The 24,621-nt window shown below is 40.8% G+C and overlaps 1 protein-coding gene across 1 annotated transcript in view; it reads right to left on the bottom strand.

Annotated features, from left to right (window-relative positions):
• Nucleotides 1–24,621, bottom strand: part of MKLN1 (muskelin 1) — a 168,204-nt gene that overhangs the window by 2,615 nt on the left and 140,968 nt on the right. Inside the window, exons 13-16 of the mRNA XM_030215980.1 lie at nt 22,791–22,938; nt 20,397–20,511; nt 16,154–16,293; nt 9,565–9,667 (exon numbers count right to left, since the gene is read on the bottom strand). Coding sequence (XP_030071840.1) covers nt 9,565–9,667; nt 16,154–16,293; nt 20,397–20,511; nt 22,791–22,938 — 506 coding nt within the window. The remainder of the gene's footprint in view (nt 1–9,564; nt 9,668–16,153; nt 16,294–20,396; nt 20,512–22,790; nt 22,939–24,621) is intronic.

Here is a 24,621-nt window from a genome sequence, read left to right as displayed (position 1 = left end):
CCAGTGTACTATACTACCATGGTGGGCCATGTCTGTATAACTCTGAGCTAGCAAGTTCATGTCTGAGAGAAGCAAAACTAAGCAACCTCCGAGCACTATTTCCACTCATTTCACACTTTATTTTTTATTTTTGTTACATTTGTACCCCGCGCTTTCCCACTCATGGCTCAATTCGGCTTACATGGTGCAATGGAGGGTTAAGTGACTTGCCCAGAGTCACAAGGGAGTTGCCTGTGCCTGAAGTGGGAATCAAACTCAGTTCCTCGGGACCAAAGTCCACCACCCTAACCACTAGGCCACTCCTCCACTGTTGCTACTATTTGAGATTCTACATGGAATGTTGCTATTCCACTAGCAACATTCCATGTAGAAGTCGGCCCTTGCAGATCACCAATGTGGCCGCGCAGGCTTCTGCGAGTCTGACGTCCTGCACATACGTGCAGGACGTCAGACTCACAGAAACAGAAGCCTGCGCAGCCTTCTACATGGAATGTTGCTAGTGGAATAGCAACATTCCATGTAGAATCTCCAATTGTAGCAATATTCCATGCAGAATCTCCAATAGTAGCAACATTCCATGTAGAATCTCCAATAGTAGCAACATTCCATGTAGAATCTCCAATAGTATCTATCTTACTTTTGTTACATTTGTACCCTGCGCTTTCCCACTCATGGCAGGCTCAATGCGGCTTACATGGGGCAATGGAGGGTTAAGTGACTTGCCCAGAGTCACAAGGAGCTGCCTGTGCCTGAAGTGGGAATCAAACTCAGTTCCCCAGGACCAAAGTCCACCACCCTAACCACTAGGCCACTCCTCCACTCATGTACTTTCTTGGATAATGGGTTTATGCCTGTACAAAATTGAAGCTTCTCTATTTTTTATGCCTTACGTCTGTATCTCAACAAAAGCTGCATCAAGGATATGAATACTTTCAAATCTTCCAATACTTAATCCATAAATTATCATCTGAACACCCCTCTGATCTTCTCCCTCTTCAACATGATTCAACCAAAAGCAACCAGGAGTCATAAAAACCTAAACCTACTAACACTTTCAATCTTTGTTTGAATTAAATTATACATCTCCACATCCCCTCCTTTTCTGTCTTTATGCTTCCATCCTCCTCTGCCTTTCTATTAATGTTTAAATCTTTTCCAAAGTAACAGCACTGTGCTGTTTGGTTAACAAAACCTTGAGTATGATATAAATACACATGTGATATAAAAACAAAAAGCCAGTTGATAAGAACACTGTAGCTGAACTTTTTTTAAAGGTGGCAATTTTTCCTGACTTATCTAGGAATTGCACTTGGGTGACAGTCTACAAAGAGTGCTAATAGGGCATGAAACAGAGATGCAGCCCTGATGTTTGAACTTCTAACTTCAACTTTTGTGTTTCTGATCATGATACGTCATGGACTATTTTCTGATTGGAGAGTATCAACATAAAAACAAATTAAAAATGTGCCATGCAAAACAAAAACATACGAGGACTATTTTTAATCTCTGATTGCAACAGATAATAAAAAGCTGGAAAATTGGTAGATGTGGTCTAACATTTTAGGATGACCTTCTGCTTCTACAAAGTATCTGAGGTATAACTGAACTATGGGGGAGGGGGGCGCGGACATCGGAGGGGGTGTCCTGAGATGAAGGGGGTGCTGCAAAGACAGGGGGGACGGGGGTCCTGAGATGAGGGGGGAGGGGGAAGAACATTAATGGCAGAAGGTCATTACCTTGCTAGTGCCCGTTTCATTTCAATGAGAAACGGGCTTTTTTTTACTAGTAGTCCAATAAAACATATCACAAATTCTAAATTATCCTAAATTTTTCTGACCAGTACAGTCACAACCATTCTGATTCTTGGAACACTAGTACCACAGGGTATATATGACAGTACTGAATACGTTTTGAAGAAGTCACTGCTCCTGTTCACTGCAAATTTCAATCTACAGTGAACAATAGGGTAAGCAGAAAAAATCTAAGAAAGAAAACTCTCTGGATCTGGTACTAAAAAGCAAAAAAGGAGCTACGTGTTATAACTACAGCTCTCACTTTTCTTAATCCACTGTAAAGCTGTATCAAGTCTTTTCCTAACAACTGGACATCATCATATGCTGATGTAATGTTAATTAGATAATTTGTCCATCTATAGCATTATGGGTGGCACACTGTCCATCAGGGTCTCTTCAATCAGACAAGCTCTATGCTAGATTTTGTTACTAGTTTACCAATTGAGCTATCATGGATGTTTACTTTAAAGGATTTAATCTACCTATACATCCAGACGATATACAGAATAATATGTTTATCAATGCTTTGACCGTTCTGGAATTTCAACAATTAATGATGACCAACACATATTGTTGGACATATTTTGGATTTTTCTAGTATTTGTGCCAATACAGGTTGTAAATTGATGTGGAGCCAGTCCTATGGACTGACCAATTTTACGTTGGTTTTAATATACCTATTTTAGGATGCGTTGGAAGAAAAAAAAGGCTCAGACAAATGCTCCGAAGGAGGTGCACATTGAGAGGCATCAAACATATAAATGGCAAGTGACCGACTCGCCTGCAAATGCGCCTCTCTGTCCCGCCCTCGTGTCAAGCCGTCAGAGGGTGGAACAGAGGGGGAAACGGAGTCGGACTGTCTGACGCTGCCGCTGGAGCCTGGAAACGAACACTGCGCGCACCTACCTCCACCCTCCCCCCCCCCCAATCCCCGCCGCCGCTCCCGCCCGTCTCCGTATCGGGCCCCATGCACTGACCTGACAGCGCCTCTCACCTCCGTGTGGAAGCGCTGTAGGCAGCAGCAGAGCGATCTGCTGCTGCCTGCAGCGCTTTCACAGGGAGGTGAGAGGCGCTGTCAGGCCAGTGCAGGGGGCCCGGCACAGAGGGGGGAGGGAGCAGCGGCGAGGAAGGTAGCTGGAAATCTTACCCGTTTTAACGGGCTTAACGGCTATTTTTCAATAAAACGTTTATGTCAAACTTTGAATGTTTTGTGCTAAATGTCCCAAATCCGAAAAAAAATATAGCCATTTCTGAAACAACAAAACGTCTATTTTGTTTCTTCAAAAATGGCCACATGCTAGATGTTTTTGTGCTCTATGCGTTTATATTTTTGGTCCATTTAAGAAAAAAAAAACCCATCCGAGTGCAAAATACACAAAATCAAGCCTCTGGGATGTAGAAGGAGCCAGCATTCTTGGTAGACTGGCCACACAGACATCCCATGAGAGCAATGGGGCACCCCACAGGGCACTGCTGTGAACTTCATATAAAATCTCCCAGGTACACATCTCACCACTGCTCCTTTACCTTGTCTGCTGAACCCTCCAAAATCCACTGCCCCCAACTGTACACCACTACACTGTCGTATAGTAGATTTTTGGTGAGTTTTGGAAGGCTGCCACATTCCACCACAAGTGTAAGAGTGGGATATGGCCTTGGGTCCCCTTCTCCACAGTGCACCAGATACCTGCATGCTGCACTAATAAGATTGGCTATAGAATCTAAGGCTGCCATAGAGGCTGGTATGCACTGTTTCTTTTACATCTATGGGGGTGGGAGGGGGTCAGTGATCACTCAGGGAGTAAGGGGAGGTCATTCCTTTCTTCCTCATCTGGTCATTTAGGGCACTTTTTTTGTGGCTTAGTCATTATTAAAACAGGTGTAGCTCAAAATGTCTTAGTTTTTGTCTTGTTCCATTATGGCTGAAAAATGTCCAGGTCTTAGGAACGCCCAAATCCCAACCTAACACACCTGCTTGAGATTTGGAAAACTGTAGACAAACAGCATAGAAAAATGTGTTTCAAAATACCGATTTGGATACTGTGGAGAGAAAAACACCTAAATACTGCTTTATGCCACTGTTTAGACATTTTTGTCTTTTGAAAATGAGCCCCATTGTGAATTATTGCCAAACAAATGGGGTCCTTTGATTAAGAATATTCCCCTAACAGAAGTTGATGACGCAGTAAATATATGGCATTATTATTTCCAATTACTTTTAGATAAGATTACGTCTCTGAAGGAAATTCATATTATAAATGGGGTAAGTCAACAGTGCTGGTAAAATGATGCATTAAAACAATTTACGGAAGGAGTTGAGAAAGGAAGAATGTAGGTGGCGAAAATATAAGGACTGTGATGCTAAAGAATCTTAAGTTAGAAAATAAAATGGTAGTAAATCAGGTTAGATGGTCATCTTATTAAGTTAAAATTTGTGAGTCCTTGAATCGAGAAAGGGAATTATTTTAAACACTGCAATTTTTACCTCAGGCTGATAAGGGAGTCCTTTTACTAAGTTGCGCTAACAGCTAGAAATATAGTGCTCGCTAACTATTAGCGTGCATTAAACAATAAGGCCCCCATTATACTCCTATGGAGGTCGTATAATTTAGGGACCCAAAGTGAATATTTCTGTAGCCTCAACGCCTACTGACTTTTGGAATTTATTTTAATTTTACTTTTTTTTTTTTAACAGAGAGCGTGAATAATCTTGTTGAGCCTCTTGGAGTTTTTGATGAAGGCAAACATAAAAATAAGGAAACGTACTGTGACAGTAAATGGAACGTGTTTGATACTGTTGGGGAAACTGAGGTATGGATGATTTTTAAACCTTTACAGCCCACTTAAGTCATCCAGAGGATGCATGCTCTCCACTTACTGTTAAGACCTTGGAAAATCTTTGTAATCTACCTTTGACTGCAATTAATTCTTCGCTGTGAGAAGGGAGATCACCTTATGATTTTAAATTAACAATGGTTAAACTAATGCTAAAAAACCCTCAAATTTAGGTGTAGAGGTTTTTAAGAATTATAGACCAGTGTCTTCATTGCTATGTAAAGCAAAATTGATTGAGCAGATGGTATTGGAACAACTCGAACATTTAGAGTACTAAGATTCTTGAGCCTTTTCAATTTGGATTTTGAAAAGCTCATAATGACCAAGACTGAGCTTCTTATCTTTTCCCCTAACCCAACCTCGCCTCCTCCCCCATTCTCTATTTCTGTGGATATCACTCTCATCGTTCCTGTCTCATCAGCTAGTAACCTTGGGGTCATCTTCGATTCCACCCTCTCCTTCTCTGCACATATTCAACAGACTGCTAAAACCTGTCGTTTCTCTCTCTATAATATCAGCAAAATTCGCCCTTTCCTTTCTGAGCACACTACCAGAACCCTCATCCACACTCTTATCACCTCTCGCTTAGATTATTGCAACTTGCTTCTCACAGGTCTCCCACTTAGCCATCTCTCTCCTCTTCAATCTGTTCAAAATTCTGCTGCACGACTAATATTCCGCCAGTGTTGTTATGCTCATAGCAGCCCTTTCCTCAAGTCACTTCATTGGCTTCCTATCCGTTTCCACATACAGTTCAAACTCCTCTTATTGACTTACAAGTGCATTCTCTCTGCAGCTCCTCAGTACCTCTCCACTTTCATCTCTCCCTACATTCCTCCCCAGGAACTCCGTTCACTGGGTAAATCTCTCTTATCTGCACCCTTCTCCTCCACCGCTAACTCCAGACTCCGTTCCTTTTATCTTGCTGCACCATATGCCTGGAATAGACTTCCTGAGCCGGTACGTCAAGCTCCATCTCTGGCCGTCTTCAAATCTAAGCTAAAAGCCCACCTTTTTTGATGCTGCTTTTAACTTCTAACCCTTATTCACTTGTTCAGAACCCTTCATCCTCACTTTAATATTCCCTTATCTCTTGTTTGTCCTAATTAGATTGTAAGCTCCGTCGAGCAGGGACAGTCTCTTCATGTTCAAGTATACAGCGCTGCTTATGTCTAGTAGCGCTTTAGAAATGATAAGTAGTAAGTAGTAGTAGTAGTAGTAATAATGCAGAATCTTTATTGTTGAATTCAGTGGATATAATGAGACAAGGTTTGGACTATTGAAACTATTTTTTTAAAAGACATTTCAGCAGCATTTGACACAGCTAATTATTCAATCCGTATGGGCGAGCTTCACAAATTTGTCTGAGGTTTAGTGATGGTTTTGACCATACTTGAGTGGTAGAAAACAGGAACTGAAAATAGGATAAAAGTTTTCTACTCCCAAAGTTTTGTCGGCAGGAGTACCTCAAGGCTTTATATGCAGTTCTGTTTAATATTGATATGATATAGTTATGCTAGAAGTCAAAAGAACTGGATGTGAATTATAGGATTTTCGAAATGTACAACTCCTTTTTCATTTACTACAGAACTTGATGGTGTAATTCAATGTTTGAAATATGTTTTTTGACCATCTTTCAATAGATAAATGATAACAGATTAACACCGAATACTGCAAAAACTGAGGTGACGGTTATGTCTAAAATATGATTGTCTATTTGCCAAATAAGGTGCACTTAATTGGATATGAAATTCCAATTGTATAACAAGTGAAGAGTTTTGAGTATCTTATTGGACTCTGAGTTGACTTTTTCTCAGCAGATATGCTCAATGGTTAAAAACTCTTTTTTTAAAGTTACGTCTGCTGAGCAAGGAGAAAAACATTTGTTCCAGTGGAAGATTTTAAGTAGCCTGGATTATTACAATTCTCTGTATCTTGGGATTAATACGGCTACTACGAAATCATTACAGATAATACAAAACATTGCCACAAGTTTGATTTCTGGTGTATCCCATTTTAAAGTCCGTTACCCATTGTTGAAACAGTTATACTAGTTACCAGTAGAACTGAGAGGTGTGTTTTTGTTTTAATTCTGTTGTTGATTCATGAAGTATTGAAAAAGCCTCTTACTATTTAAGTGTTTTTAAACTGTATGAACCACCAAGGTCATTGAGATCAGAAACAGCTGCATTTCTTCCTATTGTATGTCAGAGCAAGATTGTTATGAGGAAATGAGGCGAGACACCTTTTTCAGTGATTGGACCTGTAGAATGGAACCATCTTCCTGCTTATACAAGGTTGATGTCATGCTGTAACTTTTAAAAAATACTGAAAAGGTATTTATTTATGAAGGCTTTGGAACTTAAATGATTGATACTAAATAGTACGGTATGCACCTAAGAAAAGGAACACAGACATAACTGTGGAAGATAAGCTGGACTATTTTTTTTTTTTACCAAGTAGGGGATTATAAATCATTCTGAAAGGCTTACTGGGTTTGTTGGTTCCCCCCAAATGTTTGTAACATGAAAAGAATTAGTTTTCAAGAGACTTCTACTGTGGAGTTTCTGGAAGCGAAAAATATTATAATAAAGTTATTACATAAGGAATGAGGAAAGGAATAAACTGTATCCTTTTATGAACTGTACCATCTGACCATTTTTATCACATACTATAAGCATTTTGTATCACTTTTGCCTAAAAAAAAGCCCAGTGAAAAACACTGAGTCGAGAGGAAAGGGTAGATGTGAATTGCTTGTTTACTTTTTCCAAAAAATGAAGCTACTAAATAGTAAATTTAAAACAAACTGGAGAAAATATATCTTCACCCAGTGTGCAATTAAAATCTGGAATTCGTTGCCAGAGAATGTGGTAAAAGCAGTTAGTTTAGCAGGGTTTAAAAAAGGTTTGGATAATTTCCTAAAAGAAAAGGCCATAAGCCATTATTAATATGGTCTTAAGGAAAATCCTCTGCTATTTCTAGGATAAGCAGCATAAAATCTGTTTTACTGTTCTTGGATCTTGCCAGATATTTGTGAACTGGATTGGCCACTGTTGGAAATAGGATACTGGGCTTGACAGGCCTTCGATCTGTCCCAGTATGGCAACACATGTACACTTATGACCATCAGTGATAGCTGGAATTACATGTTAGGCTTGGGTTTGCTTTTTTTTTTTTTTTTGGCATGTTTCATGAAAGGAAATGTGCTTATGCTCTCTAAAGTAGGTAAATGTAACAAACTGGTGTTGAGCCACTATGTTAAGGAGGGGGAGCAGATGCTCCAATACCACTAGCCTCATCCATCCTCAGCCTCGTTCTATGGAATTCATGAATGCGGTGGCTTTATAGTGATTGTCTATAGAAAAACATGTCTATGCTGCCGTGTTTGTGGTGCCCTCGTTTTGTGTATCAGGGTAAAGTAATCACTGACTTAAACTCCTCTGGCTTTTCACCAAAAGGCAAGTGACCCTTCAGGTTTATGTATGAAGCATACATAAGTATTGCTATACTGGGAAAGACTAAAGGTCCATCGAGCCCAGCATCCTGTTTCCAACAGTGGCCAATCCAGGTCACAAATACCAGGCAACGTCCCAAAAATGTACAAAACATTTTATACTGCTTATCCCAGAAATAGTGGATTTTCCCCAAGTCCATTTAATAACGGTCTATGGACTTTTCCTTTAGGAAGCCGTCCAAACCTTTTTTAAAAACCGCTAAGCTAACCGCCTTTACCACATTCTCTGGCAACGAATTCCAGCGTTTAATTACACGTTGAGTGAAGAAAAACTTTCTCCAATTCGTTTTAAATTTACTACATTGTAGCTTCATCGCATGCCCCCTAGTCCTAGTATTTTTGGAAAGCATGAACAGACGCTTCACATCTAACCGTTCAATTCCACTCATTATTTTATAGACCTCTATCATATCTCCCCTCAATTGCCTTTTCTCCAAGCTGAAGAGCCCTAGCCGCTTTAGCCTTTCCTCATAGTGAAGTCGTCCCATCCCCTTTATCATTTTCGTCGCCCTTCTCTGTACCTTTTCTAATTCCAAATTTAGACTTGTTTTCCACTGTCATTTCATTCATGATGGTGAATGACTAATTTGCGCTAAACAAGATCTGGTAACCAGTTATACTGGAACGTGTACTAGGGTCACCTATTTTTCCTTTTTATAGGCATTTCTCCAATCCTCTCTTTTACTTTATTACTGGTTGTTGGGATTTTTTTTTAATCCTCCATTTTGCTCTCCTGTGCTCTTGTAAATATAATGAACCAAGAAACCAATGACCAGCTGGCTGGTTATTGGCATATACTACTACTTAACATTTCTAGAGCGCTACTAGGGTTACACAGCGCTGCACAAATTAACAAAGAAGGACAGTCCCTGCTCAAAGGAGCTTACAATCTAAAGGACGAAATGTCAAGTTGGGGCAGTCTAGATTTCCTGAGTAGAGGTGTAGTGGTTAGGTGCCGAAGGCGACCTTGAAGAGGTGGGCTTTGATCAAGGATTTGAAGATGGGTAGGGAGGGGGCCTGGCACATGGGCTCAGGGAGATTATTCCAAGCATGGGGTGAGGCGAGGCAGAAAGGGCGGAGCCTGAAGTTGGCGGTGGTGGAGAAGGGTACTGAAAGGAGGGATTTGTCCTGTGACCGGAGGTTACGGGTAGGGACGTAAGATGAGATGAGGAGAGGTAAGGAGGGGCTGCAGATCGAGTGCATTTGTAGGTTAGTAGGAGAAGCTTGAACTGTATGCGGTATCTGATCGGAAGCCAGTGAAGTGACTTGAGGAGAGGGGTGATATGAGTATATCGGTCAAGGCGGAAGATAAGACATGCAGCAGAGTTCTTTCATTCTAAAAGAGAAAGGTGCATGAAAGCTCAGTACAAGGACATCATTACACAAGGTGCAGCAGCTGTTGCCCACAATGGCATCCTTACCTCTTTCGTCTCCTCTGGGTTTGAATGATCCACAGTGACATACAAATCATTCTGTAAGTATTTTAGTGCTGCGAGAGGCTCTGTCTGGGCTCTTTCTTCAAACCTGTTCAAAACATGAATAATAGTGAAAGGCTTTCTGGGTTTGATAGGTAGGAACACAGTGAAGCTAGAGCAAGATTGTCAATTTATATAAAATCTTTTTCTGCCAAGATACATTTTATATTAGCTGTGTAGACGAATAATGGGCACTGGGTATGTCCCACCATCCTAAAAACAATTCTAGTTAAAGAAAGCAAAGTGACCTTACAGAAATAGCCACATGCACGTCTCTTTCAAGTTCTGACTCACACAAAACTCATTCAGTGTAGCATACCTACTTGCCTACTGTTAGACCATCATTCAGTCTGTCTCATTTGTACTGCAAATTGCTGGCAGTACTATAGCTGTCTGATCACACCCTGCAATGATGCTACAGTATGAGATAATGCACAGTTAAATCTGTTCTAAGAACGTTTTCCTCATTTAAGTCCTTACTCCTGAGACCAAGCCTGGATGACTCCAGTGTGGAATACTATTCCATAACATCAGTGGTTATGTCTGAAACTTTTTCAGCACAAAGGGCCCTAAAGATTGGGAGGCAGAGCCGGTGGGGGGAGGCGGGGCTGGTGGTTGGGGGGGGGGGGGGGGGGGTGGGTGGGCCTTGTTCTGGGCAGACTTCTACAGTCTGTGCCCTGAAAATGGCAAAAACAAATCAAGGTCAGGTATACACATAAAGTAGCACATACGAGTTTAAATTGTTGGGCAGACTAGATGGACCGTGCAGGTCTTTTTCTGCCGTCATCTACTATGTTACTATGCTACCTGTCTAGATTTAAGAATCCTCCAAGACTATCATTTAGTATTATTCCATGATTAGCAGCAAATGTGGAAATGTCAGCTATTTTTCTTGGCTCTGTGTTTATCGCACTCCTAAGTCTTGCCAATCCCCCTGGGCTTGAATGAGTCAGCTATATCACAGCACATATTTGTGCTTTAAAATGGATGATGTGATTGAACAAATTATAACCGCAAAAAAAGGTCCAAAAATTTCCACAAAAATCCAACACAGAAAAAAGAAACAGGTGGAAAAACAACTTCAAGAGATCAATCCAAGACAAGAGGTGAGATGCTCCAGAAGAACTTTATTAAGGACCCAACACGGTCCGTGTTTCGGTTTTTAAAAAAACCTTCATCAGGGGTCTATAACATAACAACAAGTATATACTGCCAATTAAATTACTTTTTATCTTTTATCTTTTACCTACTTGGTTGTTTGTCTGATGGTATAGTAATAGTATTGTTTTTGGTAATATATCAGATTATATGTCAGAAAATTTAATCTATATTAGGAATAACCAATATTTTTAATTTTTAATATTTTTAATATTTTTATATTATATTGAAATTTTTTATATTTTTATATTATATTGAAATTTGTTGTAATACATTCGATTTAATTTGTTTCCACTTATTCTTCATTTTATTATATATGTGTTTTGTTTTTCTGTTCTTTTGTTGTTATGTTATAGACCCCTGATGAAGGTTTTTTTAAAAACCGAAACACGGACCGTGTTGGGTCCTTAATAAAGTTCTTCTGGAGCATCTCACCTCTTGTCTTGGATTGATCTCTTGAAGTTGTTTTTCCACCTGAACAAATTATAAGCCTTCTGAGAACGGGGGGGGGGGAAGATACCTAGCTTACCTGAGCACAACCTGCCTTCAGCTATTACTGAAAAGATGTGAACTAAATCCAATTAAAATAAAGATAAAGGGAAGAAATATTTTGGAGGCTGCATTGTAAGGATTGTTTGAAAGAGTATCTGTACTCCCTTCTCCCGGCCTGTTTCACATGCAAACCAGAAGCACTTTTATCCGTTCTCCTGGGGCTTTCTTGACCCAGAGTTTCTAGAAGTTTGAACTTTCTTTTCATTTGTTTACATCTGCAAATAATTTCTCTTGTGTTTAAATATGCTTGTTCTTGTCTATTTTAGTGATTTTGTAAACCAAGAATGCTAATAGACATGAAATTGAGTAGAGAGGTGTGGTAGCCGTGTTAGTCCACTTTTAAAGGTAATCAATAGAAATAAAACAAAAAACATGGAAAAGAAAATAAGATGATACCTTTTTTATTGGACATAACTCACTACATTTCTTGATTAGCTTTCGAAGGTTGCCCTTCTTCGTAAGATCGGAAATAAGCAAATATTGGTAGATGACAGTATATAGAAGTGAAACATCAAAGCATTTCAGTGACAGTCTAACAGGATGGGGGTTGATAGGTGAGAGAAAGGAAGAGGGACAGGGAGATATGCATGGAGACAAAGCAGTACAATTTTATGGTTTATAATGGGCTAGAAAACCCAGATCTTTGTTAAGTCCTGTCTGGTGGGTGTCAAAATATTTAATCATTCTCACTTCAAAGGTTTTACGTTCCTGTATTGTTTTAAAAGTTCCCTTTTAGGATTCTTACCATGAAATCACTGGTACAGTGTTCTGGTTTTGTAAAGTGCTGCCCCACAGGCGTGACATCTTTACTGGTACTGGCATTTCTCATATGGTGTCTATGTAAATTAAATCTCTTCTTTAGCATCTGACTGGTTTCTCCAATGTAGCAGCCTTCATTGCATTTTTTTTTACTGAACGATATATATTACAATGGAAGATGAGCACGTGAAAGATTCCTTAATGTTGAATAATTTTCCAGAAATTGAAAATTTCTGATAGTCATGCTATCACTGAGCAAAGTATGACTGTGTTCCACTAGTATTCATACTAGGAAATAGGCAACTAAGCTAAGCACATCTGCCAACTTTCTCTTCCATAGTGCTACTTAGTGATAGGAAAACTTCCCTGCCCTCAAAATATGAATTTTCAATCTGTGTTCTCTCTTGCTGGCACTAGATGGCAGTGGCAAGACAGGGAAAGTTATACAGCAACTATTACTGCATCACAAAAGCAGTTTGCCTCATTTTTGTAAGGTACTACCAGACAAAGCTTTCATTGATAAACTTCATTACCATGCTTAAAATATCTCATTTTACAGAACGGCCATCCTCATGCCATGTAAAATCTGTAGAATATTTACAAATTGGACTCTTTTCACCTTGATTCCACAGTATTATGGGAATGTAGAGATAACCTTAAATGTTCAGAAAAACAGCAACGTAGAAGCATCTGAATTTAAGATAGCTTGGGATAAAGACTGATGAAATCAGAAATCAAGTAAGGACTAAATTATTACAATAGAAAGGAAAAATGGCCAGACCAGATGGATCTTTAGGCCATTATCTATCACCACGTTCTGTTTTTAATTTATCTAAGTAATCACAGACATGGTGCTTACTTCTGCTAAACTCTGTTTAATTTCTTACCGATTTTATCTTATATTCTTTTTAATGACTGCCTGGATACCTAAATCTCCGTTTGGTCACCAACGCAACCTATAGAAAGTTATCTTTAATGCTTCTCCCCCCATATAATCATAATAAAATATATTTTTGCATTGAAGTCTGCTTAAGTGCTTCCCAGTTGGTTTTATGTTTCTGCACTGTGATAGCTAGGTCATACTGTACCTTTGCAGATTTCTGCCTAAAAATCATCTGAATGGATTATTACTGCACATAAATAGTATCTGAACTACAGATTACCAATTTGAGGGAAAAATAATCACTGTGTCCAGAGCCTTCCAAGTCTACTGCAATGACCTTTTTTTTTTTTTTTAACCAAAGGGGAAGAGGACTCTTTTCCTGCATTCCCTGACTATTCTTTAATTAAATCTTAATAGCAATTACCGAAACTAGCAACAATGGTTGAGCTAGGAGAAAAATGCAAGCTTTCAACCAAGAAAGACTACTGCATTTGTACAGCATCATTATTATGAAGACAAAACTAAATCATGCTAGTTTGAAAGCCAGTATCTTTCTAATATAGTAACATAGTAGATGACGGTAGAAAAAGACCTGTACGGTCCATCCAGTCAGCCCAACAAGATAAACTCATATGTGCTACTTTATGTGTATACCTGACCTTGATTTGTTTCTGCCATTTTCAGGGCACAGACTGTACAAGTCTGCCCAGAACAAGGCCCACCCCCCCCCCCCCCCCCCAACCACCAGCCCCGCCTCCCCCCACCGGCTCTGCCACCCAATCTTTAGGGCCCTTTGTGCTGACATAACCACTGATGTTATGGAATTATCCACTGGTTATTAGAAGTGAATTATCTTTGACACCATAGGAAAAGGAAGAACTGACTGTTCCCAGTGACAGAATGGATTTGTAATCATAAGCAGGTTGGACTGTCAGGGCTACATTGGCTTGGAAGGGGTGGCTTGAGGGAGGAGCAAGGTAAAGGGTTGGGAAGCACTGAACTGGGCAGACTTATACAGTCTGTGCCAGAGCCGGTGGTTGGGAGGTGGGGATAGTGCTGGGCAGACTTATACGGTCTGTGCCCTGAAAAGCACAGGTACAAATCAAAGTAGGGTATACACAAAAAGTAGCAAATATGAGTTATCTTGTTGGGCAGACTGGATGGACCGTGCAGGTCATTTTTCTGCCGTCATCTACTATGTTACTGCAATAACTGGTCCATTTTGTCCTTATGCATCTTTTTTTTTTTTTTTTTTTTGTTACATTTGTACCCTCGCTTTCCCACTCATGGCAGACTCAATGCGGCTTACATGGGGCAATGGAGGGTTAAGTGACTTGCCCAGAGTCACAAGGAGCTGCCTGTGCCTGAAGTGGGAATTGAACTCAATTCCCCAGGACCAAAATCCACCACCCTAACCACTAGGCCACTCCTCCACTGTTGCTACTATTTCAGATTCTACATGGAATGTTGCTATTCCACTAGCAACATTCCATGTAGAAGTTGGCCCTTGCAGATCACCAATGTGGCCGTGCAGGACATCAGACTCACAGAAACAGAAGCCTGCGCAGCCTTCTACATGGAATGTTGCTAGTGGAATAGCAACATCCCATGTAGAATCTCCAATAGTAGCAACATTCCATGTAGAATCTCCAATAGTATCTATTTTATTTTTGTTACATTTGTACCCTGTGCTTTCCCACTCATGGCAGGCTCAATGCTGCTTACATGGGGCAATGGAGGGTTAAGTGACTTGCCCAGAGTCACAAGGAGCTGCCTGTGCTGGGAATCGAACTCAGTTCCTCAGGACCAAAGTCCACCACACTAACCACTAGGCCACTCCTCCACTTTGCTATGACTATATGTTTTTAGATTTTCTCATGTTGGTTATGAGAAGTCAGATTTCTGACTGGAATGGTAATTATGTTTTGGGTTTTTTTTTTAATTAAGTAAACCAAAACTACTGACTTTGGTGCAAATTACAAATGGTTTTCATCAATCAAAGCAATATTACCTTGGTAATTTGCTTTATTGTCCCTGGAAAAGTTACCTGCAATGATCCTCACCTAATTGCTCTATGATTAATTTCTGCTTGAATCAATGTGTGTAGCTTTGATTACATAAAAATATAACCAGTGTTGTGCAGTCTGCTCACCTCTCATCCTTAGGAAGGTCTCTTCTAGACAAAGCAGGCCAAATTATTAAGTCCTCTCAATATAGGGAAAATTGACTGCATTGTAAACAAAGGAGTGGAGGAGTGGCCTAGTGGTTAGAGCACTGGTCTTGCAATCCAGAGGTGGCTGGTTCAAGTCCCCCTGCTGCTCCTTGTGATCTTGGGCAAGTCACTTAACCCTCCATTGCCTCAGGTACAAACTTAGATTGTGAGCCCTCCTGGGACAGAGAAATATCCAGAGTACCTGAATGTAACTCACCTTGAGCTACTACTGAAAAATGTGTGAGCAAAATCTAAATAAATAAATAAAGCCCCCCTTTTCTACGGGTGTCACACTGTTTTATCCAAGGAAATGTCTCATTACTTTCATGACACTTACTACCATAGGCATTTGATTCTTAATCTTTTTTCCTTCTTACATTTGTACCCCACGCTTTCCCACTCATAGCAGGCTCAATGCGGCTTACATATTATATACAGGTACTTATTTGTACCTGGGGCAATGGAGGGTTAAGTGACTTGCCCAGAGTCACAAGGAGCTGCCTGTGCCTGCAGTGGGAATCAAACCCAGTTCTCCAGGACCAAAGTCCACCACTCTAACCACTAGGCCACTCCTCCACTCAATTCTAATCAAAGGCCTGTTTCGTGATTCTGGTACCCAAAAGAACATGTGATCCCATCTTCCAGTATATAGGATCTTACCAAATGTGATTAAAATATGACAAAAATGGGGAAATCTGAATACAGTGAATTCCATCTGCATGGTTATTTCATATTTCAAATGCTGATGAAGACCACAGTAGCAAAACCACCACAGAGAAGTAACCCATCTAGAAAACTTTTTTACCCTCCTCTTGCTCATAACTCAACAGACCTTTGCAACTGTTTTGCAAGTGTATTAACGTGCCAACAAATTAGAAGGGCTATTTAAAAATATATTTCACTTCTTATAGACCACCTATCTTCACAGTTGTGCTAAATAATCACATTCACAGCCATGACACTATACATACCTGTGTTTCCTAATGAGGTATTTGCAATGTCTCAACAAGTATTCCTTGGAAGGACGGCAGAGTTTTAAAGACCAGAAATCATCCAATCTCATCTTTGGAGAGCATGATTTGCCAGGATTCCCACCAAATAAATAATGAACCTGGACAACAACAAAACAAATAGCAATGACAAAACTCCTTTTATTATAATTCAAATTGACTTAAAAAACAGCAGCTTGTTGACTGGTCTAGCACATTGCTACACAAACAGAAAAGCAGCTTCTTTTGGCGTGAGATAGCAATACTTTTTTCAGCACAAAGGGCCCCATTTACTAAGCTGCGCTAGAGGCGCGTCAGTGCTTTTAGCACGCGCTGTGTAGGCGCTCACAATATTCCTATGGGCGCCTACACAGTTAGCGTGCGCTAATTTTGTGCACGCACTAAAAATGCTACTGCACCTTAGTAAACAGGGCCCTAAGACTTTAGTCCAATTAAGCTATAATGAAAGGCAATCTAAAAACACAGAAAATGGGACTTGATCTACCACCTTCTGTGATTTTTGCAACTACACTCAAAGCCATTTACATAGTATATACAGGTACTTATTTTGTACTTGGGGCAATGGAGGGTTAAGTGACTTGCCCAGAGTCACAAGGAGTTTCAGTGGGAATTGAACCCAGTCCCCCAGGATCAAAGTCTGCTGTACTAACGACTAGGCTACTCCTCCACTATCAACATTCCATGCAGAATCTCAGGGAAAGGGAAAAGGGACTTGATCTACCGCCTCCTGTGGTTTTTGCAACTACACTCAAAGTCGTTTACATAGTATTTACAAGTACTTATTTTGTACCTGGGGTAATGGAGGGTTAAGTGACTTGCCCAGAGCCACAAGGAGCTAAAGTGGAAATCGAACCCAGTTCCCCAGAATCACAGTCCGCTGCACTAACCACTAGGCTACTCCTCCACTAGCAATGTTCCATCTAGAATCTCCAATAGTAGCAACAGAATCTCAATAGTAGCAACATTCCATCTAGAATCTCAAATAGTAGCATCATTCCATGCAGAATCTGAAATAGTAGCAACAGAATCTCAATAGTAGCAACATTCCATCTAGAATCTCAAATAGTAGCAACATTCCATGTAGAATCTCAAATAGCAGCAACATTCCATGTAGAATCTCAAATAGTAGCAACAGAATCTCAATAGTAGCAACACTCCATCTAGAATCTCCAATAGTGGCATCAACATTTCATGTAGAATCTCAAATAGTAGCAACATTCCATGCAGAATCTCAAATAGGGAAAGGGAAATGGGACTAGATCTATCGCCTTCTGTGTTTTTTGCAACTACATTCAAAGCAGTTTACATATATACAGGTACTTATTTTGTACCAGGGGCAATGGAGGGTTAAGTGACTTGCCCAGAGCCACAAGGAGCTGCAGTGGGAATTGAACCCAGTTCCCCAAGATCAAAGTCCGCTGTACTAACCACTAGGCTACTCCTCCACAGTACGTGCCCAAGGACAGAGAAATAAAAGTTGGGTGTAGGTTTCCACTCTAACTATAACCCTCTATACCCTCTATACACTGAATTCTGTATGTGTTATCATTAATGCTAAACTCACATAACTATCATAAAGGAACAACATGCTGACATATTCATTTATTTTATTCATGACATTTATACCTCACATTAGCCTGAAATATAACACTGGAGCAAGAGTGCAACTTGCCTGTGCTTGCATAGTTGATCTTTCAAATTGACTGCCCTATTTCAAGTGTATTTATTTTACTGGTACTACACATTGAAAAAATATAATTGATTTACATAAGCATCCTATTCTTAATTTAAAAAAAAAATTGTATTCACACTATGGGACTGCTACAGAAAGCCTGCTGCATTAAGGTTCCTTAACATGAAGAAAAGAAAAATATTGGTCACCAACGCAGCGTCAAATCAAAGAATAACATGTGCCATTGTGACAGAGCACATTAGATACATACAAAGATGGGTTTATGCTAGCAGCATTAGGAACTGGTTATTGGACACAAAACAGAGGGTAGGGTTAACTGGCCATTTTTCTCAATGGAGGAGGGTGAATAAGTGGAGTGCCACAAGGATCTGTACTGGAATCGGTGCTATTTAACATTTACAAAGGATTCCTCTTAGTATATTAATTCAAAAGGAGTGAAGCCTGTGAAACTGGGATTACCTTAATCAGTGGGAATTGGTTTAGAGATTCAAGTGTTTGTATTGTTAAATAATTTCTGATTTTAAAAGAGAGAAAAAAATTAAATCAGGTGTATTATTTCCACTAATATTGGACAATAAGTATGTTTCCAACGAAATTAATTGACTATACACAGTCTTGGGTTTGAAGAAGCCAACCAGATGATCAACGTGGAATAATGATTCAGATAAATAATAACTGGGGATAATCAGGTTAATACCAAGTTTTCTTTGTTTACTGTTGTTTAATTGATCTCCTTGTCTTGTTTCACTTTCCCTATTTATTTTGTGGTCTAAGAAAGAGAAAGATTGTATATAATCCATTTATCTAGTTGAGTTTGTGTTCCTCTAATATTGTATTCATGTACAGTCATCTCTGTATTACTGTTTGCAAGTGACCCCTGTAAAATGAAAAATTATAAATAAATGATTAAATAACATTTATAAATGATCTGGAAATCAGGACGAGTGAGGTGATTAAATTTGCAGATGACTCAAAACTATTCAAGGTTGTTAAAACACATGCAGCCTGTGAAAAATTGCAAAAAGACCTTAGGAAATTGGAAGACTGGGCATCCAAATGGCAGATCAAATTTAATGTGCACAAATACAAAGTGATGCACATTGGGAAGAATAATCCAAATTCTAGTTACACGATGCTTGCTCTCTGGGGAGGGGGGGGGGGGGGAGGTCCTTTTCTTTGAGCTTTCCTCCCTCTAGCTTCATATTAAGAGCTTTTGTGTCTAGTATTTCTGTATGGAAAATACCTCCTTCCAATTTACTGAAGTCTGCCAAGTACTTACATTTGTCATGTCTGTTCTTTCCTATCAGTCTTCCAGTAATACTAGTTACCTGATTGTCAGCCTGTCCTAATCTGGTCATTTCCACAGCATAGCTTAATATGGTTTATTTCATATTCTAAACTGATGTAACCAACAAGCTGAGTAAATATTACGTGCATGCAAGAGGGCAGTCACATACGCAAGCAGTCTATTCTTGGTGAGTCATCATCTTAAAATCACTTCCTTCAGCAAACCTCAACTCTTTCTTCCTGATCAAACAAACATAAAATACTTATCTCAACTATTTTATTCACACCTTATAGCTAGGGCTATTATGCTTTGAGACAGTTTAACTGAGCCACTCTTAGCAATTAAAAGTTAGAGCGCTAAAATATAGGGTTATATATTTAAAATTTCAAACTTTTCTCTTATTCCAGGGCCTTCAACGTACTATGTACTCAGATGTCTATCAGGGTTGCTGGAGACCGTGAGCCACTACCTGATCAAATCTGGAGTCTATGTTCATCTTGCTTGCCATGTGATAAACCTCCAAATCGCAGCAATAATGTAAAAGTCATTCTTCCTGGGCATTATATACATTTACTAGCCGTTGAGCCCGTTAAAACGGCTAGTGGGTCGCCGCTGCCAGTACCCCCCCCCCCCCCGAGTCGCCGACGCCACCTCTCCACTCGGCCCGTCTCTTCCCTATTCAACTTACATCTCCGCAGCAGGCAGATCAGCTGAACTCCCGTCGGCCTTCCATCTCTGCCTGTGTCCCGCCCTCGTGTGACGTAACGTCGGTGAGGGCGGGACACAGGCAGGGAAGGAAGGCCAACGGCAGCTCAGCTGATCTGCCTGCTGCGAGGATGTAAGTTGAATAGCGAAGAGACGGGCCAGGTGGAGGGGTGGCGGCAGCGGCGACTCAGGGGGCGGGGCCCCAGTAGCAGCAACCTCGGGGGGGAGGGGTGGCGACCTCGGCGGTTCCCTCCCCTTTGCGCAGTTTCCCTCTCTGTGCCGCCCTCCCGTCATCACGTATTGATGCGGGGGCAGGACAGAGAGGGAAGTCTCTACTGCGCATTTGCGAGTGAGTACGGTCACTCGCCGTTTATATGTTTGATATAGCATTTCACCCTAAATGACAGTGTTGCTTGAATGATCAAATACTTATATTTCTCAATCAAAAATGAACAGCCTATTCGTTTAACTGGTGCTGTCTCATAAAACATTTTGATTCCTTTAAAATTCAGACACACCTTGTGTAACTCATCATAAACCAGCTGGTGTGCAAATCTTGGGCAGGGCTCTTCTTCTTGAAGGCTTTTACTGGGATTCTCTTTCACTGCTTGATCATTCTTGTAGACACAAGACCTGTAACACAGAAAAAGGTTCACATATCATTTGCACAGACCAGGAGTTCTCAGTGGCCTAGTGGTTAGGGTGGTGGACTCTGGTCCTGAGGAACGGAGTTCAATTCCCACTTCAGGCACAGGCAGCTCCTTGTGACTCTGGGCAAGTCACTTAACCCTCCATTGCCCCATGTAAGCCGCATTCAGCCTGCCATGAGTGGGAAAGCGCAGGGTACAAATGTAACAAAAATAAAATAGATACTATTGGAGATTCTACATTGAATGTTGCTACTATTGGACATTCTACATGGAATGTTGCTATTCCACTAGCAACATTCCATGTAGAAGGCTGCGCAGGCTTCTGTTTCTATGAGTCTGACGTCCTGCACGTACGTGCAGGACGTCAGACTCAGAAGCAGAAGCCTGCGCGGCCACATTGATGATCTGCAAGGGCCGACTTCTACATGGAATGTTGCTAGTGGAATAGCAACATTCCATGTAGAATCTCAAATAGTAGCAACAGTGGAGGAGTGGCCTAGTGGTTAGGGTGGTGGACTTTGGTCCTGGGGAACTGAGTTCGATTCTCACTTCAGGCGCAGGCAGCTCCTTGTGACTCTGGGCAAGTCACTTAACCCTCCATTGCCCCATGTAAGCCGCATTGAGCCTGCCATGAGTGGGAAAGCGCAGGGTACAAATGTAACAAAAATAAAATAGATACTATTGGAGATTCTACATGGAATGTTGCTACTATTGGAGATTCTACATGGAATGTTGCTATTCCACTAGCAACATTCCATGTAGAAGGCTGCGCAGGCTTCTGTTTCTATGAGTCTGACGTCCTGCACGTACGTGCAGGACGTCAGACTCAGAAGCAGAAGCCTGCGCGGCCACATTGATGATCTGCAAGGGCCGACTTCTACATGGAATGTTGCTAGTGGAATAGCAACATTCCATGTAGAATCTCAAATAGTAGCAACAGTGGAGGGGTGGCCTAGTGGTTAGGGTGGTGGACTCTGGTCCTGGGGAACTGAGTTCGAGTCCCACTTCAGGCACAGGCAGCTCCTTGTGACTCTGGGCAAGTCACTTAACCCTCCATTGCCCCATGTAAGCTGCATTGAGCCTGCCATGAGTGGGAAAGCGCAGGGTACAAATGTAACAAAAAAAAAAAAAAAACACCGTCTTCTGGACACAGGCCAGTCAGGTTTTCAAGATATCCACAATCAAAATGCAAGAGATACATTTGCATGCGCAACCTCCATTATATGCAAATCTATCACATGTATATTCATTGGGGTATCCTAAAAACCTGACTGGCCCTAGGGGTGCCCTGAGGGCTGGGTTAAGAACCACTGGTTAGACACACACAGACTCTGCAATGGAAAAGGAGAAGAAAACAAGAGATCTGAGCATCACATTTTGAATCACAACACTGCAAACGTGAGTGTCACTATGTTATTACAAGGGACTTGAACCTGTGGGCTTTACAATAAATCAAACATTAAGTCAGACTGGATTAATTTTACTCCTAAAACAATGTTTTAAAATGTTTCATAGGCAGAAAAATGTGATGGGGTCATTGAGGCTCTGGCCCAACACAGCATAACTAGAGAGCATGTGGGCAGGGTCAGAGATTCATTTGTTTGGCCCCTCCAACCAAAGAAGTGAAGTGTACCCTTTCCCCTGGCTTGTTTGGCACAACTTCCAGTGTAAGGGTAGAAAAACTGAATACTACCTCTTTAACATTGCTTTTGACTCGTAACCACTCGCCTCCACCTACCCTCCTCTCCTCCTTCCCGTACACATTAACTGATTTGATTACTTTATTTTTTGTCTATTAGATTGTAAGCTCTTTGAGCAGGGACTGTCTTTCTTCTATGTTTGTGCAGCGCTGCGTACGCCTTGTAGCGCTATAGAAATGCTAAATAGAGGTAGTAGTAGTAATACTAAACTGTGATAAATTACATTCAGATGGTAAATCTAGAATCTAAAACCCAGGAGCTATAGAAATTACTTCTGGAAGCTTAAGTACCCAAGCAATCAATACCACCCCGAGAGTATGTCAGATGGCTTGAACAATCATGGGTCTTGAATACAGCAATATAAAACTTCCTACCCGCCATGATAACCTCAACCCCAGACAACCTGGAAATAGGATCAAATGAGGGGCCTTTGACATAGGTGGCAAATGCCGTGCAGTAAGCCACTATACTAGCTGGAAGGTTTATTCTCTCTATAAATCTTTAACGTATAATTCACTCTAATGGTACATGATTTCTTACTACAAATACTGCCAATACTTACCAACTGTTCCGCACAATGTCGTAAATCCAGAAGGAATTCCTGACATTCTCCTCCCGCTTTTCTTTGTCCTTACTCAGGCCAGACAAAACATGGATCTCATTCAGTTCTGGATCGATGGTGGCCCTCTGGGTGAAACCCGTCATGGGGACTTTGAAGAGACACAGAAACAAACACACAGGATAATAATTTGACATAAGCTCTTAAACAGGAGACCCAAGTCAGGCTCCTGCTCTTCAAAGAGTACTGTAGATCAGTGTTTCACCAAGTCGGTCCTGGAGTACCCCCCCCCCCCCCCTTGCCAGTCAGATTTTCAGGATATCCACAATAGATATGCATGAAAGGGATTGGTATATAATGGAGGCAGTGTATGCAAAACCAGTTCATACATATTCATTGTGAATATCCTGAAAACCTGACTAGCAAGGAAATACTCCAGGTTTGGACTTGGGATACACTGCTGTAGATGATGTAATTGCTCCTAAAGAGAGGAATGAGCCAACCACTTCTCTAATACTGTTAAATCTATTAACAGTTTGGTCTGAATTAATATGAATGTACTACCTTTCGTTTCTACATCACTACTAAGCACATGCAGCAATAATGTAGATGACTGATATTTCATTAATTTACAGTGTGGAATAGCAGTTTTATTTATTAATAATGTACTGGCTCTTTTCACAAACCTATCTTGGACAAGATGACATCACAAGACTGGGCATCTAAACGGCAGATGACGTTTAATGTGAGCAAGTGCAAAGTGATGCATGTGGGAGAAAGGAACCTGAACTATAGCTATGTCATGCAAGGATCCACGTTAGGAGTCACTGACCAAGAAAGGGATCTCGGCGTCGTTGTTAATGCTACGTTGAAACCCTCTGCTCAGTGTATGGCGGCAGCTAAGAAAGCAAATAGAATGTTAGGTATTATTAGGAAAGGAATGGGAAACGAAAGTGAGGACGTTATAATGCCTTTGTATTGGTCCAAGGTGTGACCGCACCTTGAATATTGTGTGCAATTCTGGTCACCGCATCTCAAAAAAGATATAGTGGAATTACAAAAGGTACAGAGAAGGGCGACGAAAATGATAAAGGGGATGGAAAGGCTGAAGCGGCTAGAGCGCTTCAGCTTGGAGAAAAGACGGCTGAGGGGAGATATGATAGAGGTCTATAGAATAATGAGTGGAGTTGAACGGGTAGATGTGAAGTGTCTGTTCACGCTTTCCAAAAATACTAGGACTAGGGGGCATGCGATGAAGCTACAATGTAGTAAATTTAATACGAATCGGAGAAAATGTTTCTTAACTCAACGTGTAATTAAACTCTGGAATTCATTGCCAGAGAATGTGGTAAATAAAGGCAGTTAGCTTAGCGGGGTTTTACATGTCTGAACTACTATAATGCACTTCCAAGGGCATCAGTCAGACAGAGAGATCAGGCAGCTACAATTAATATATAAAATGTTGCAGTGAAGTTGCTTTTTAATGCTAAATATGGCTATGTGACCCCTTTACTAAAAACTAAACATTGGCTTCCAGTGGAATACCGTATTGTTGTTGATATTTAAGATTTTACATACTGGCTCCCTTCCATTTTGTCTTTGTACCCACTGCCCTATATATTCCCTCATGGGCCCTGCATTCCAGCCAACATTTACTCCATGCCCACTCAGTTCAGAATGTACCTCTTTGTACATTTCAGAAAGCAACTTTCAGTGTGGTAGAACCTACATTATGGAACACCCTCCCCCCCTCTCTCTCACTACATTTGGAGGCCTCCATTCCTTCGTTTAAAGTTTTGTTAAAGATGCATTTATTTCGACTAGTTTTTCATAC

Source organism: Microcaecilia unicolor, chromosome 10, assembly GCF_901765095.1.
Source record: "Microcaecilia unicolor chromosome 10, aMicUni1.1, whole genome shotgun sequence".
Classification (NCBI taxonomy): Eukaryota; Metazoa; Chordata; class Amphibia; order Gymnophiona; family Siphonopidae; genus Microcaecilia; species Microcaecilia unicolor.
This window is presented reverse-complemented; position numbering and strand designations above follow the sequence as displayed.